The sequence below is a fragment of the Trichoderma citrinoviride genome, assembly GCF_003025115.1.
Source record: "Trichoderma citrinoviride strain TUCIM 6016 unplaced genomic scaffold BBK36scaffold_4, whole genome shotgun sequence".
Taxonomy (NCBI): domain Eukaryota; kingdom Fungi; phylum Ascomycota; class Sordariomycetes; order Hypocreales; family Hypocreaceae; genus Trichoderma; species Trichoderma citrinoviride.
This window is the reverse complement of record NW_020194712.1, coordinates 1,421,096-1,436,161: the sequence shown is the minus strand read 5'-3', so window position 1 is coordinate 1,436,161 and position 15,066 is coordinate 1,421,096. Positions and strand designations below refer to the sequence as shown.

The following is a 15,066-nucleotide window of genomic DNA, read 5'->3' as shown; positions in this document are numbered from 1 at the left end:
TCGATTTGTTGAGGGATTCGAGCGCATGCTGAGGCACCACTGGAAAGGAGTTGTTCATACGGAGTATGCATGCATACCTTACATGCCTACAAAAAGGTTTGAAGATACGGAGTGCCTCGGCCAAACAAGGGCTTTCAATTGATCATCTCGCTCGCAGCCGAGTTCCCAGGCCATAATCAAAAGTTGTGAGGGTCGCAGCCTCCAGCCTCCACCGAAAACGTGGCTGTACCGGGCTAGAATCACTGAGGAGTGGAAAATAGAGACCGCCAAGCTTTAGCTTGTTCATGACCCTCCCCAGCCGCACCGGGACATTGCGATCTTAGCAGCTGTGCTAAGCTGTTCGTGGTTCTCATGGTTCAAGGCACAATTCGGGGAGAGATCCGATAGTAGTAGTAGCAAGCATTTGATTGTCTGCATGAAGGTGCGTTTAATGAAGTGACGCGGCGAGAGAGATTTGAATCGGGTTCAGCTTATACCTTACCTAATGTATCCAATGCCTTACTTGCGCCATGTCGGTGATTGCACGCATCAATGATACGCGTCACCCTCTTGGGATCGCTGTGGGTAAAGGCCGGAGGGAGCACGGAAGCTCCGTGCGAGTCACTTCCAGGGCTCTCCTGAAAGGGCCTGGTTACATAATCTCCAGCCTACATTCAGCTGAGGTTGTTGGTTGTATTATGTATCGCAGAACAGGTACAGGAAGCTGAAAAGACCAGGGTTCAAGCCCAGGACAGCTGATGCCGTCCCTCAGTCAGAGATGCTACAAGCCCATAAACCACGCAGACCACAATTGAATTGAAAACGTGCATGCCCGCACCCCCGCAGTCCAAATGGCCATTGGACCCCTCTTCCTGCTACACCGTCCGTAGCGCTTCTCATAGCTCCGGTCTTTCAGCTGTGCCAGGTCCCTCTGCATCTTTCGGTCGCAGCTTATACGGCGGGGTAGCTTCGTCCGGGTGGTGCAGAGGGGTTCCATCTCTTACGTATGTGGTGCCGCAAAGCCGTATCTATATATTCAACTCAATCCGTACCGTCGTCGTCATCGTCCGCCAAACAAGCGTCTTCATTGCCTCCATCACACTCTCGTTGCGGCGTCCCTTTTTTTCCAGTATCGTGATCTCGTAGACAAGAACGCAGTACAACATGGACAAGTTTGTTGAGATGGGCAAGGAATTCCTTGAGCAGCGCTCCGGCTCTGGCTCTAACTCTGGCTACCAAGGTATGTGCCGCATCCCTCCTCTTCCCATCGTCACCACCATCACCAGGCATCCTGTGCCTTTCAAGCGGGAATGCCTCACGCTACTCTATAACAATCCAATGCTGACCATCGACCAACAACAGAAAACAGCCAGCTCCCTCCCGGAAACAGTCAGTCCCATTCCCTCACCCCGCCTTTCGCAACCGAGCCCCCCTTATCCGAAGACCATCATCCCAATTCTAACTCGAGACCATTTCGCAAATCATATAGAGGCATACGGAGGCAACTATCCCGCCGGCGGCGACTTCCACAACGAAGACGAGGAACTCCGCAGCGCCCACCAGCACGCCCAGCAGTACGCCGGCTCGTCTGGCAGCAGCGACATCTTCTCCTCAGTCATCAGCAGCATCGGCCAGAAGAAGGGCCGCCTGGCTGAGGACGACATTGACGAGCAGGGTGAGAAGTTTTGACCCTCGAAGAAAGATTATGGAGAAAAAAAGATATACGTGGGCTGACAGTGTGTTATGTGTGCTAGATGCCATCAACAAGCACAAGCAGACCTACGAACAGGACGCCGATAATCTAGACTCCGGCAGCCTCGGCTCCGCGGCCGCTCTCCAGGCGCTCAAGAAGTTCACGCAGGGCGAGACGGGCGGCAACCAGAGCCAGGGGGCGTTTCTGGGCCTGGCCATGTCCGAGGCCAGCAAGGTAAGAGAACTGCCTCCCATATGAAATGCCCAAAAAGCGAAACGAGAGAACGAGATCAGTACAGACGCGGGAAAGTATGATTTGATGCTGACAGCTTTCTTCGTCAACAACAACAGCTCTTCGACTCCAAGGCCGCCAACGGAAAGGTTTCCTCCGAGGCAAGCAAGGAGTCTGCAATTCAGCAGGCGGGGGAGCTGGCGTTGAAGATGTATATGAAGAGTCAGGGCGGGGGTCAGCAGGGTCCTTCTGGTTTGCTGGGGATTGCTTCCAAGTTTTTCTGAATTTGATCTGGCGGCACAGGCTCTTTATGGGATATATAGATCCATAAACTACATGCTGTAGTAGTCCGTTGAGTGCCCCCTATCAGGGCAAGACTTCGATCGATGAGCTTACGAACGTTTAAGGCGGAAAATGAACAAGGGATCTGAACAAAGGTGCAGTTTTCGATCCTCTACATGAATAGAGCAAGCTGAGTGTGTTTCACGCAACGCTTGTTCACTGTTCCCCTCGAGCCAAGGCAAACACGTCCGCCCACGAATCAGGCCGTCTCCGTCCCTCGGGATACGTCTCGTGCAAGTAGTCCTCCGCCTCCCTCGCCCACGCCAGCAGCTGCTCTTCGCTCCCCCACTCTCCCGTCGCGAGCAGACTAACCGGCAGCTTCCCCTCCCCTTGCTCGGGATCGACGTAGCCGACCGGCGCCGTGACGGACGGGACGCCCGTCATGTTGGCGAGGAAGATGTACGACATGTTGCGCAGGGTGATGTTGGCGTCGGTCATGCCGCAGGCGTTGTCCCCGGGCGACCGCGGCCAGCCGATGAGGGGCGTCGTGGGCGTCATGATGAGCAACCCGGGGTGCTTCTGGAAGAGGTGGGCGAGGTGGCGCATGAGGACGGTACGGAGGGCGTTGGCCTTGAGGTAGTCGGCGGCGGAGACCTGGGCGCCGACGGAGAGGAGGATCTTGTTGGCCGGGCCGACGAGCGAGAGGTGGTGCGCCGGGTTGTGCGGGGTGCGGCGGCGGGCCTTTTCGGCCATCTCGGCGATGCAGAGGCCCGCGTGGGCGACCTGCGTCTCCGGGAGGAAGGGGATGCTGACGTCGACGATCTGGTAGCCGCGCCGCGAGGCGAAGTGGTCGAGCGCCCTGTCGCAGAGGTCTCGCACGGGGGGGTCGGCCCTGTTGAACCAGTCGCGGAAGACGCCCATGACGCGGGGCGCGGAGGAGGAGGGGGCCGGCGGCAGGGAGAGGGCGAAGCGGGCCTGCGTGGGACAGGAGGCGTCGGGCTGGCTCATGAGGCGGTAGGCGATGGTCAGGTCGGCGGCGGTGGCGGCGAGGGGCCCCGTGACGCAGACGGTGCCCTCCATGGCCAGCGTGCGGTGGTGGGTGGGCTTGAGGCCGTAGACGCCGTTGAAGTTGGCGGGGATGCGGATGCTGCCGCCGGCGTCGGTGCCGACGCAGATGGGGACGATGCCGGCCGAGATGGAGGACCCGGCGCCGTTGGAGGAGCCGCCGGGGTAGTAGGCGTTGTTGAGGTGGTTCGTGGGTGTTCCTTGGACGACCTTGTGTGTTCTCGGGTCAGTATAGCTCAACGCTTTGTGTTGGATGAGATTTGAGGTTATGGTGTCATGAGTAGAGAAGAAGACCTACGTTTAGGCCGCTGGTGTCTGCATAAACAGCGGTCGTCAGCACTTCCTTTCATTACACATATGGTTCAATATAGATGGCTTCTGCAAACTGTACCTGATCCCAGTTCGTGCATCGTATTCTTCCCCAGCACAACGGCCCCAGCCTCCTGCAGCTTCTTCACCGGCCACGCCGACTCCTCCTGCACCGCAAACGCCGGCAGCGAGCCGTTGTACCTCATGCCAAAGTGGTTGACGTACCCCTTGACGTCCGTGTCGTCCTTGACGCCCACCGGCACGCCGTCCAGCACGCCGAGCGGCCTCCCCGCGGCCCATCGCTCCGTCGACGCCCGGGCCGCCTCGACGGCGAGCTTCTCGGCGCCGTGGGCGTCCGCCCAGGCGTCGCTGTACTTGCCGCCCTTGGCCGTGGTCAGGCCCAGCAGGGTCTCGACGACCTGGAGCGGGGTGAGGGCGCCGCTCTTGTACACGGCGTGGTAGTCAGCTGCGGAGTAGTAGCGGAACTTTGAGGAGGAGGAGGAGGTGTGCTTGGAGGTGAGGAGCTCTGGCTCGAATTCGAGCATGGGGCCTGTTGGGCCGAGGGGCGTGACCGTGGGCTTTGCAGAGGAAGGGACTCGTCAGCCAGATATATTCTCATTTCATACTATTTGGATTTGGACGGGGATGAGAAGATGGGGTGAGGGAAAGATGTTGATAAGAAGCATACATGGAAAGTAGGCATGACATTGTCCAGCTCAGGCATGTCCTTGATCTTGGTGATGCCCGAGTTGGCGAGGAAGTATCTTGAAACGATGCCGCTCCGGCTTATACTGCAGTTGAGAACTCATGAGAGAGAAATAGTCAGCCAGCACATCCCCCAATCTCAATCTCGTCATCCAAAAACTTGAACAAATTCGCCCGCCCCTTTTGGCGATGGAAAAGTATTTATCAACATTACATTTCAGCGCCCACGGTGAGGGGCAAGCCCCGGAGCACCGGGTTGTGGTCTACCCGCTGGTCATATCCCGTGTCCGGCCCCTGGACGACATCGGGATAGTTGGCAAAGTTGTCCGGAGGAGGCATAATGTTGGCTTCTCTGGAAGAAACGGTGCGGCGTGTGTGAGACAATTGGGATTGGAATTGGGGCGATCGACAAGTTTGTCTGGTTCCAGAATGTCTCGGAAAAGAAGATTTGAGGGGGGGGAGGAGTGAGGTGCAGGTCACGCAGCTTGATGGAGTGTCTCAGCCGAGGTTTCTTGAGGGATGTTTTAGCGTTTCTACCCCTCGACTTGGATCGTGGTTGTTAGCCGCTTTTTATCTAATCCGATGCCTGCATCAGTTGGATCTATTTGATGTTTATAATTAGGCCGACGGGTTGCGGTAGCGGCCAACAGTCGGTCTCACTGTCCCGGCAATGGGTGAGAATTCCGTAGGTAAGGATGTGTTTTGGGGTAACTTGAAAATCAAAGGCGAGTAACTGTGGTTTCTTATTTCTTCAAGCATCATCCATGACGTTCCTCATAAACGTGAGGATGACGAATCCCTTTGATGATATGAGTCGATGTAGGTTAGGCCAACAGATGAGCACATGTCAGCAGAGGGGCCGAAGAGGCCTTGGACCAAGCCGAAGAGCTAGCGGCAGTTTCTTGAACTATGTAAGCCACGCAGAAGGATATCCGAACATTCCTGCAAGCGGGGGCTTTTCGATTTGGTCTCCTCCATCTGCGGTGTTGGACTTTGAGAGATACAAGTGTGGTTTTGATTGCAACTGCGTGAAATGAGTGGCATTCAGTTAGAAACGATCTCGATGTTTGGTTTGGCTTCAGCAGGTTACGACCCGTCACATAAAAGGGCAGCCAAGCATACATCACCAAGCAATGCACCCAGATTGCAGCAAAAGTGAAATGAAATCAATAACATGTAATCCGTATTCTATTCGTGTGTTTCCAAAGCAGAAAAAGCGCGGCTTTGTTCGCCGCGTATCATCCGTGTCCGTCTATTTCTGCTTCAAATGCCGCCTCCCGATGGGGTATCATAATCGTGTACAGATGCCCGTGACAAAAATGGAGAATAAAAGAATAATGAAAGAAAAAGCAGAGGAGAAAATGGTGACAAAGAGAAGATAATATGAGATGAAGCTGAGAGGAAGAAGAAGAAGAAGGCCATCAATCGTCCATCCCCAAAAGAAAGATTCGACAACAAGAACGGTAAAAGTAAAGCAGGCCAGTCCCTGTCGCCAGTGATATATGCGTCTTTAAAACCAGCCCAAAACTCCGTATCGAGATTCCGTCGTATAAAAGCAGTTGAGCGCAAAGTTTCCGGCCCGGCCGTGTTAGTATAGCTAGCTATTTCCCGTCCATTTCCAGCCTTTCTGGCCAACTGCTTCTCCGCCACGTCATCCGCTCGCGATAGGCTTGGCCAAGGGAGTCCCGACGCTGTTGCGCTTCTTCTCCTTCTTGGCCCAGCGTAGCCCGCAGGCGTTGCAGAGTGTCTTTGGCCCGCTGGGGCCTTTTCGCCATTCTGGGGAGTCGAGAGTGCCTAAGAGTCGTCGTTAGCAGCTGAATTTCAAAGGTGGTCGGCTGGGAGGAGCGCCATTTCCCAATGAGGAGAGCTTAACCCCCAAGGCAAACCAAGCCAAGCCAGACCGGATGGGTGGATTGAAAAAGGATAAAAGGGGGGCTGTACCGCAGTCAGTGCAGACGTATTCTTCTGCCAACTTGAGCTTCTTCTTCTTGTCGCCTGACTTGGAATCCCGGTCCATGGGCATGGCGATTCCGGCATCGCCCTTGATCAGAGTAGGGCTCCGGTTGCCATTGCTCATCCGCTCCCCATTTTCTATGCCTGTCAAGAACGCTATCGTATCCGCCGAGGACGCTTCAAATCGTGCCATCTTATCACGCAATGAGTCCTGACGATTACCCCCCGTGGCGCCCTCCAGGTTCTTTCTCGTCAACGCACCGTCAACGGCAGCGGCGCCGGCAGCCGCTGCTGCTGCTGATGGCATGGGCATCTCGTTAGGGACGCTGTGATATCCGTATACCGTCGACGCTGCCGTGCTAGCATTTTCCGACGTGACATCGGACCGGCCCTCCCGATTGTGCGCCCACTGCCGCTGCGCCTCCTCTGCCTCCGCCTCCTCCTCTCTGCGCAGCTCAGCTATGCGGCGCCTCAACCTCTCGTTCTCAATCTTGTGCTCCAGAAATGAGTCCAGCAGGGCTGCATTCTTCGTCGGGTAAAGGCGCGCCATCATGAAGACGGCCTGGCAAAAGGGCGATTGGTTATTTGGATTCGGGGCGAATCTGGCCGCCGCGATGTGGGCGTGGCCCACGGCCTCGAAGATCGCATAGGTGCCGTCCTTCTTCCTCATGCGATAGAAGACGCGCAGCGGGTTGCCGGTTGCAATGGACTCGTGGAGCTCGGAGACGAGGACGCCCTGGTCGTCGGGATGGATGAGGTGCTTCAAAAAGGTGTCCTGGACCTCTTCGGGGGTGTAGCCCGCCAAGGGCGTGATGCTGGGAGACACATACTTGATGCGCCCGTTGGAGTCGAGGATCTGCAGCAGGTCCCTGAGCTCCTCAACCACTTTCGCCGGCCAGTTGCGTCGCTTGGTGAACTCGGTCAGCGGGTTGTTGCTGTTGCTGGCCATGGCGGTGGGCGTAAAGGCTGCGGCTGGCATGGGCCCTGCGCCCGGGACGTCGTTGGCTGCGGTGTTGAACTGGTCCTGAGCCTTGAGAATTGCGTCTTGGGAGATGAGGCGGCCGTCCACCTCGCCGGCGTCGTCGTCCAGCATGCCGGCCATGGGGTCAATGTTGAGAGACATGTCGCCGCCGAAGTGAGCCATCATGGTGCTCTCGAGAAGTGCCATGGCGTCGCTGCTGGCGTCGTCGAGATGGAGCGCATCAGCTAGGCCGGTTGCGCTGGACGCTGGCCCGGAAATGCCCTGGTCGTTGTGCCCTGCTCCCTGGAACATGGGCAGGACGTCGATGTTGCCGAAGCTGAACAGGTCGCCGTGCAGAGGAGGTGGGCCGGACATGGTCGCGGTAGTATTGCTATACCACCAGCTTTTGAATTTTCCGCATCAGGAGGGCGTCAGATTAGCGGGCAGCTGGGCAAGCCTTGGGTGCGTTCAGTGGCGTCTTTGGGGGGGGCTTTGCAGTATCTGTTAGGTGAGGGGCCCGCGGCGTTCGTGAGCTGGCGTGAAGGTTCGTGGGGAGGGCCCTGGGGAGGGGGGGGGCTTGGGGGGGCTTGTTTGTGCTGCAGGTTTGCTCGCACCTGTCCGAGGCCCGGCAGACGAGGAGCTGGGCTGTCGTGTAAGTAAGCGCGTCAGGGAGAGAAAGGACAAATGGAAAGAGGCCGAGGCCAAAGGGGATCGTGGGCGTTGGCGGTTGTCGCAGCAGCGGCCTCGCCGTGTTTATATGTATCGATAATGCCCTACGTAAGGTAACGAACATGGAGTGGACAAGGCATGGCTTTCAAGCAAATGCGATAGTGCTAGCTCCTGGGATTTCAGCTACGCTGGGGCCAGCCAGGACTTGGCCTGCAGCGCAGCGGGCTCAGTGCTGTCTTGTTAGTGAGCAGGCCGGAGAATTGCCCCCGTGAAAAGCGGGCTCCTGGTACTTTGGGCATGTGCCTGGTTGGGGTCGGGTCCGGGTTTGTTTCATCGCCAGTGCGCGAGTGAGAGACCCGACCGGCTGCTCAGGCATGCACTTCCCACCCATGGCGAGGTACTCGTACCTGGTAGCAGGTTGGCGGCTACTGTCGCACCGCACCGACTTGCAGGGCCTGTACATGAGGTAGGCCCTGCCTAGGGTGAGATATAGTAAGACACGCAGGTAACGTTGGTACTATATGTTGTGGGTGATATGTAGGTACTTTGAGCGTAGGTACTTGTACTGGGCTACGCTGCAATCAGCCAAGGGATGGCCTGGGATTGGATACAAGTCATGTAGTACATGGTCTCACACAGAGCCTCTGCTAGCAGCAGCAATGTCTGGCAGCACAAGTGGCCGCTAGCATCACTCGCAAGTCCAAGTTGCCTAACCCGCCTACCTTAGTTAGTAAATAGCGGGGGTGGACAGCTGAGCAGAGCAAAGCGCAGATCCATACAAGCCATCCAGCCCATCAAGTGGCCGAGAGCAGAGCCAAACGAGACCCGAAACCAAGAACCCAGAGATTTCAGGCATGACGCAACCCTCAAACTGCGGCGCTGGGTTAGCGGCTGCTGTGGGAAGACGTCGCTTCAAGTACAACGCTAGAAGGGGGGAAAAAATTTAAGAACAAGATAAAAGCGGTCCTCGGCTTTGGTTCTGAGCATGGGAATTCAGCACGGCAATTTGATGTCATCTCATGCGGTCCGCAGATATGGAGGCGACACGCCCCGAGCAAGTTGTGCTGTCCTGTACCCAAGTATACTGTACCATGATCCGGCTGTCGTATATCATCACACTCGAATCCTCAGAGAGCTGAATTACCAAGTACTTGCAAACACGAAGCATTGAGTCATTGAGGCGACACGTCAGACACAGCCATTGTCGAATTCCATGGCAGGCACCGTCAACCACCACCGTCGTCCGTCCATCGTCCATCAACCTGCGACAGCTTCAACCATGCTTGGTGCAGGAAAAAGAAAGGCCTGCTGACCGGCGTCGTGCCGGTGGTACAGCCTCCCACGGCTAACAGGCCTCGGGCCTCGCACAGCTGGATCCGATTCGACCACTTGGCCTGGCTAAGCAGCGACGCAGTTCCGGGGAGGGGGAAGCAAGAATGCAAGGGAAATCGTTGCCTGATACATCACATCTGACTGTTCCTGGAACTCAGTCACCAGACAAAGCGCCCCCAAGCAGCGGCTGGATGGAGATTGCCTACTCCAAGGTACAACCACCTAAGCCATCAAGTCATGCAATGTCCGGAGGATATGATACGAACACAGATGGGCTAAGGTACGTTGGTGGGCCGGCATCTCACTCGCCGCGGCATGATGCTCTGATGCCGTTTGAATCACGTACACGAACTATTCTTCTTCTTGCTCGGTAATCCGGAGAGAGATGGAGAAGCACCAAGGGATGGAGCAGCTCTCGAGTCATCTCGACGGGATACCTGGCGGATACTTGTCAAGATTTCGCACAACCCCCGAGCAGGACTAGGCTAAAAGAACAAGCACTCGGGGTCGTCGTGTCCACCCTTGACTTCTGCATCGCAGCATCCAATCCCGCCATCCGTGATGCAACATTGCGACCTGTGGGACGCCCAATTCCAGCCCGAGTCGTCAGTGGCTGTGCGTAACCAAGGTCTTTGCAAGTGCCATCCAGCTTTGCCCGTTGTACTCGACAAGTAGTGCACCACAACGCCTTGGAGCGGTGCAGATCCGCGGCTCCTGATGGGCCTGATGGACAAAAGTGCAGAGCTGCATCTGTATCTGTGCCCCGTTTTTGCCCATCTCGCCCATCTTGCCCATCATCTGCTAGTCACAGTTAGTGCTGCAACGTCAACGCCCTCAGGTCAGGCAAGCCAAGGAGGGGTTAAAGTGATTCTCCCGTCTATCTTATCGCACGTGAGCACGCATCAGTCAAGCGCCCGGCGCTCAACGCGTGACCCGCTGCCTGGAGCGCGTTTCCAGGGCTGCATATCGGAATAGCTTCTAGACAGGCAACGGGCATCTGGTCTGCACGCAACGCAGTCAATACGCTCCATCGCTCGCCCGTCGCCGGTTCAGCCGCCAGACGCACAGGGAAATGCCACGTCCTTGAACAATCTTGACTGCTCCAATTTAGCAGCAGCAGCAGCAGCAGTTCGGTATCCGGTGCACACAGAATACCTAGCCGTCGTCCTCCACTATGTCGAGAATAGACAAGCTCTCCATCTCCGGCGTTCGGTCCTTCAGCCCGGCCGCCCGCGAGGCCATCCAGTTCTACACTCCGCTGACTCTCATTGTTGGCTACAATGGCTCCGGAAAGACGACAATCATCGAATGTCTGAAATATGCAACCACAGGCGAGCTGCCTCCCAACAGCAAGGGCGGCGCCTTCATTCACGATCCAAAGGCAAGCCAAGTCTGTGTCACGGTCTGCGCTCTCCGCTAACGACAAATGCTTCATTTTCAGCTCGTTGGAGAAAAAGAGGTCCTGGCCCAGGTCAAGCTGCAATTCCGCTCCATCAACGATCGACAACATGTGGCGACTCGAAGCATACAGCTCACCGCATCAAAGAAGACGAGGACGCAAAAGACGCTCGACTGCTCACTAGTAGTCGTCAATAACGGAGAGCGGACCACGACGTCAACCAGACAGGCGCAGCTGGACGAGATGATCCCCGAGCGCCTCGGTGTCTCTCCAGCCATTCTCGACGCCGTCATATTCTGTCACCAGGATGAGTCTCTCTGGCCGCTGAGCACGCCTGTCGTCTTGAAGCAGCGCTTCGACGAGATCTTCGAGGCCATGAAGTACGCAAAGGCCATTGAGAATCTCAAGGTGCTCCGGAAAAAGCAGCAAGAGGAGCTTGTCAAACTCCAGGCCGACGAGGCACACAACAAGATCAACAAGGACAGGGGCGAACGGGCCGAAAAGCGCATGAGTGCGCTGCAGGCAGAGATTGAAGCGGCTCGCGACAAGTGTGAAGCGCTGACAGCCGAGATGCAGCAGACGCAGGATATGATACGCCAGAAGCATGAGCAAGCCAACAGTTTCCTCCAAATCGTCCAGAATCTCAACAACAAGCGAGAGCAGCTCGAATATAGACAGGACGCTGTTGACGAACTCAGACAGACGATTGAGGAATTGCCGGACGACGATGCAGCCCTCGAGCGCTCCTTGTCCCAGTACGAGGACAGCATGGCTCGTTATCAACAAGAGGCCGAGCAGAACAAGGCACAGTACGCTGAGCTCCAAAAGGAGCTGGCGAATCATCGTCAATCCCTGTCAGCGAAGCTGGCCGAGCAGGGAAAGCACCAGTCGGACAAGGACAAATATGAGCGCCAACTCAGAGCGAGGGTGGAGCTGATCCAAGAAGCTGCACGGCAGTACAACCTCAGAGGCTTCGACGGGGACTTGAAGGACCAGCAGATTCGAGCCTTCCATGACAAGATCCAGAAGCTCCTGGCAGAAAAGAAGCGGGATCTGGAGCGACTGCAAAAGGAAAACGCTGCGGAGCTCGACAGGGCCACGGGTGTTATTACGGAGCTCGAGGGTCGCAAAGCTGCCCGAACGCAAGATCGCGTATCTGCGAAACAGCGCATGGGGGCCATTGAAAAGCGCACAAGCATTCTGCAGAACGAAGCCGGGAGCATTGACGTTGACGAAGGAGCCAAGGCCCTCCTAGACGCGCAGCTTGGGGAATTGGAAGCAAGATACAGGCAGGTCCAGCAAGACTTGGACAAGGCCAACTGGGACCAGCAGTTGAGTGAGGCCAACGATAAGCAGTGGCAGTTGGAGAACGAGAACGAAAAGCTGGGCCGGGAGCTTGTCGAGTGCACCAGGCTGGCATCGGACCGGGCGCAGCTCGAACTTCGCAAAAAGGAAATGGCAGACCGGAAACGAAAGCTCGAAACATTGACCGAAATGTGGAAGGACAAGCTAAACGGCGTCTTGGGGAGCAACTGGGAACCGGATTCGCTAGACTCCCTGTTCCAGTCGGTCCAGGGCCGCCAAAGCAAAGCTCTTCAGGAGGCTCAGAAACGTCGAGACCAGACGAGGCAGAAGCAGCAAAAGGTCGAATACAAACTGAAGAATGCAAAAGAAACGCACGGGAAAAGATCCCAACAGATGGATCGGAGCAAGCAACAAGTTGTCGCTGCGCTGCAAAAGGTCCGTGACGGCGCTGTCGTGGAAGACTATGTGGAGGAGGTTGCTGCTGTTGAGCAGCAAGTCGAGGAGCTTCGCACCGATCTCAGTCTCTTTGACGCTCTCTTTGACTACTACAACAAGTGCAAGCGTATGCTGGATACGCAGAAGAAGTGCCGACTTTGCGAACGCCACTTTGATGACGGCCAGGCGGCAACTCTCGATCGCCTGCGCAAGAAGATTGACAAGCATCTGGATCCAAAGGGCAAAGTTGATACGGAAAAGGACCTGAAAGAGGCAGTGGACAACCTGGAATCACTGCGGGCGGTGCGCTCGGCCTTTGACACTTTTGAACGGCTTTCGGCAGAGCTGCCTCCTCTTTTGGAGGAGTGGAAGACTGCGGAAGTCGAATATGAGGCTCTGGAAAGGCAGCTTGAAGAGGAAGATGCCCTCGTCGTGGCAGAGGAGGGGAAACTGAGAGACATTGGGGACCTGGCCAAAACAGTAGCGAACATCTCTCAGACGGTCAAAGACATCAAAGACGCCGAGGCCCAGGTAGACCACATCGTCTCGCAACAGTCGTCCAGCGGCGTCACTCGCAGTGTCGAGGAGATACACGAGCTCCAGTCCAACGTGTCTGAGCAGCTCAGAAGCCTCAAAAACAAAATCTCCAAGCTCACGACTGATAGGCAACGGATGAAGGATCAACTCAACTCACTTGAGCTGGAGAAGAGCGAGCTGAGAAACAAGATTGGGCGCACCGCGGGACAGCTCGAGAAGAAGAAGGACCTCCAGAACCAGATTCAAACTCTCAAGGAAGATTACAACCACCAGCGTGAAGTAATACAGCGGACTGATGAGGAACTGGAGAAGATTGAGCCGGGTATTGCAGAGGCAAGATCGGCTCGCGACCAGATTCTTCGCCAGGGCCGTTCCAAAGAGCAAGTCGTTACCGAGGAGCGAGATGCCATTCTCAACTCTATGAGCGAAATCAAGATGATGGATCTCGATATTCAGGACTATGTCGATCGTGGCGGCCTCACTAACCTGGCGTCCAACCAGCGAGCAATTGCTTCTCTCGAGACAGCCATTAGTACCACAGAAAAGGAGATTGCTGATCTGACGGTGCGGACGAACAAGCTCAAGCAGGACATTGACAGCGGAGACCGCAAGAAGAAGAACATCAGCGACAACCTCAACTACCGCAAGCATTTGCGGACACTCGACGTCTTGCGGCGAGACATTGCAGAGCTGGAGGATCGAAATGCCCACGAGGACTACGAGCGCCTGCAAGCAGAGGCTCGCTCGCTGGAGAATACAGCCAACCGGCTGCTGGCCGAGCGCGGCTCCGTCATGGGCTCGATGAAGACCAAGGACGAGGAGCTCGGCCGGCTCCTGCAGGAATGGGAAATGGACTACAAGGACGCCAAGCAAAGGTACCGCGAGTCGCACATCCGCGTCGAGACCACAAAGGCGGCGATCGAGGACCTGGCGCAATGCAGGCTCGCCGTCGAGTCAGCCGTGATGCAGTACCACGCCATGAAGATGGCCGAGGTCAACCGCATCGCCGGCGAGCTGTGGCAGACGACGTACCAGGGCACCGACATCGACACCATCCTCATCCGCTCCGACAACGAGACCACCACGGGCCGGCGCAACTACAACTACCGCCTGGTCATGGTCAAGCAGGACGCCGAGATGGACATGCGCGGCCGCTGCTCCGCCGGCCAAAAGGTGCTCGCCAGCATCGTCATCCGCCTCGCCCTCGCCGAGAGCTTCGGCGTCAACTGCGGCCTCATTGCGCTCGACGAGCCGACGACGAACCTCGACCGCGACAACATCAAGTCCCTGGCCGAGAGCCTGCACCGCATCATCCAGGCGAGGCAGCAGCAGAGCAACTTTCAGCTGATTGTCATTACGCACGACGAGGAGTTTCTGAGGCACATGCGGTGCAGCGACTTTTGCGATAGCTTCTTTAGGGTCAAGAGGGATGAGAAGCAGAATAGCGTGATTTCGAGGGAGAGCATTACCAAGATTTTCTAAAAAAGAGAAATTGTTGCCATTTTCACCTCCTCATCTTCACTCTTCTTTTCTTTGGGGTGGATGATGTGTTTGATACTTTATATGGAGTTGGCTCTAATGGGCTTCTTTATCAAGGAGGTAAAGGGAATGAGAAGATGGAAATAAAGGAAATGTAGGCAGAAAATGTGTATGATCATGTATATAAGGAATCCCATCAAAATACATACCTCACAAAATCAGCATATAAAGAGAGCTTTTGATGAAAACAAATATTCATCTTGCTAATATCTGCATTCGACAATACGAGACCAAAAAGAGAAAGGACAGAATACAAACAGCATCGGGTATCAAAACTGCCCAATAACCCTAGAGAAAACTCAACATCATGACCACGCCAAAAGTCAACCAGTTCCAGCCCCCCCCAAGCCCGTTTCTTGATCCCATCCAGAGAAAAGGGGTGATAAGGAGAAGCAACCCATAAGTATCACGTGATAACCCAAGTTTGCCCCTCCTCCTTTACAAACGAGAAGTAAAATCCAACCTTTGGATTGTATTGTATCGCACAATTGACAAACGACAAAACAAGAAGAAGAACATTGCGCTCTGCATCGCTCATGACCGACCCAAACTCCGTGATTCAGTACCCGTCCGGCAATGTTCCCCTTGATTGGAAGAAAGAGGAACGAAAAGGAAAAGGCAAACAATGAAGGGCAACGATACATGTGCACCCTGCAAATGTAGCAAAAATCA

The 15,066-nt window shown here is 55.7% G+C and overlaps 4 protein-coding genes across 4 annotated transcripts; 2 read left to right on the top strand and 2 right to left on the bottom strand.

Annotated features, from left to right (window-relative positions):
* Positions 1–1,143: 1,143 nt before the first annotated feature.
* On the top strand, positions 1,144–2,187 carry BBK36DRAFT_1133103 (hypothetical protein; the record flags this gene model as incomplete). The annotated part of the gene is made up of 5 exons (XM_024892067.1): positions 1,144–1,223; positions 1,349–1,368; positions 1,469–1,654; positions 1,734–1,906; positions 2,023–2,187. The coding sequence occupies 5 exons, from the start codon at positions 1,144–1,146 to the stop codon at positions 2,185–2,187; spliced, it is 624 nt and encodes a 207-aa protein (XP_024751536.1).
* Positions 2,188–2,401: 214 nt separating this feature from the next.
* On the bottom strand, positions 2,402–4,603 carry BBK36DRAFT_1195250 (amidase; the record flags this gene model as incomplete). The annotated part of the gene is made up of 5 exons (XM_024896887.1): positions 2,402–3,460; positions 3,549–3,565; positions 3,642–4,137; positions 4,248–4,350; positions 4,479–4,603. 5 exons carry the CDS (start codon positions 4,601–4,603, stop codon positions 2,402–2,404), a joined length of 1,800 nt encoding a protein of 599 aa, XP_024751535.1.
* Positions 4,604–5,915: 1,312 nt separating this feature from the next.
* On the bottom strand, positions 5,916–7,663 carry BBK36DRAFT_157370 (white collar 2; the record flags this gene model as incomplete). Its single annotated transcript, XM_024897659.1, has 2 exons — positions 6,206–7,663; positions 5,916–6,058 (listed from the first exon to the last, which is right to left on the bottom strand). The coding sequence occupies exons 1-2, from the start codon at positions 7,551–7,553 to the stop codon at positions 5,916–5,918; spliced, it is 1,491 nt and encodes a 496-aa protein (XP_024751534.1). The 5' UTR covers positions 7,554–7,663.
* Positions 7,664–10,353: 2,690 nt separating this feature from the next.
* Positions 10,354–14,339, top strand: BBK36DRAFT_1195246 (hypothetical protein; the record flags this gene model as incomplete). Its single annotated transcript, XM_024896886.1, has 2 exons — positions 10,354–10,560; positions 10,621–14,339. 2 exons carry the CDS (start codon positions 10,354–10,356, stop codon positions 14,335–14,337), a joined length of 3,924 nt encoding a protein of 1,307 aa, XP_024751533.1.
* Between the last annotated feature and the right edge of the window lie 727 nt (positions 14,340–15,066).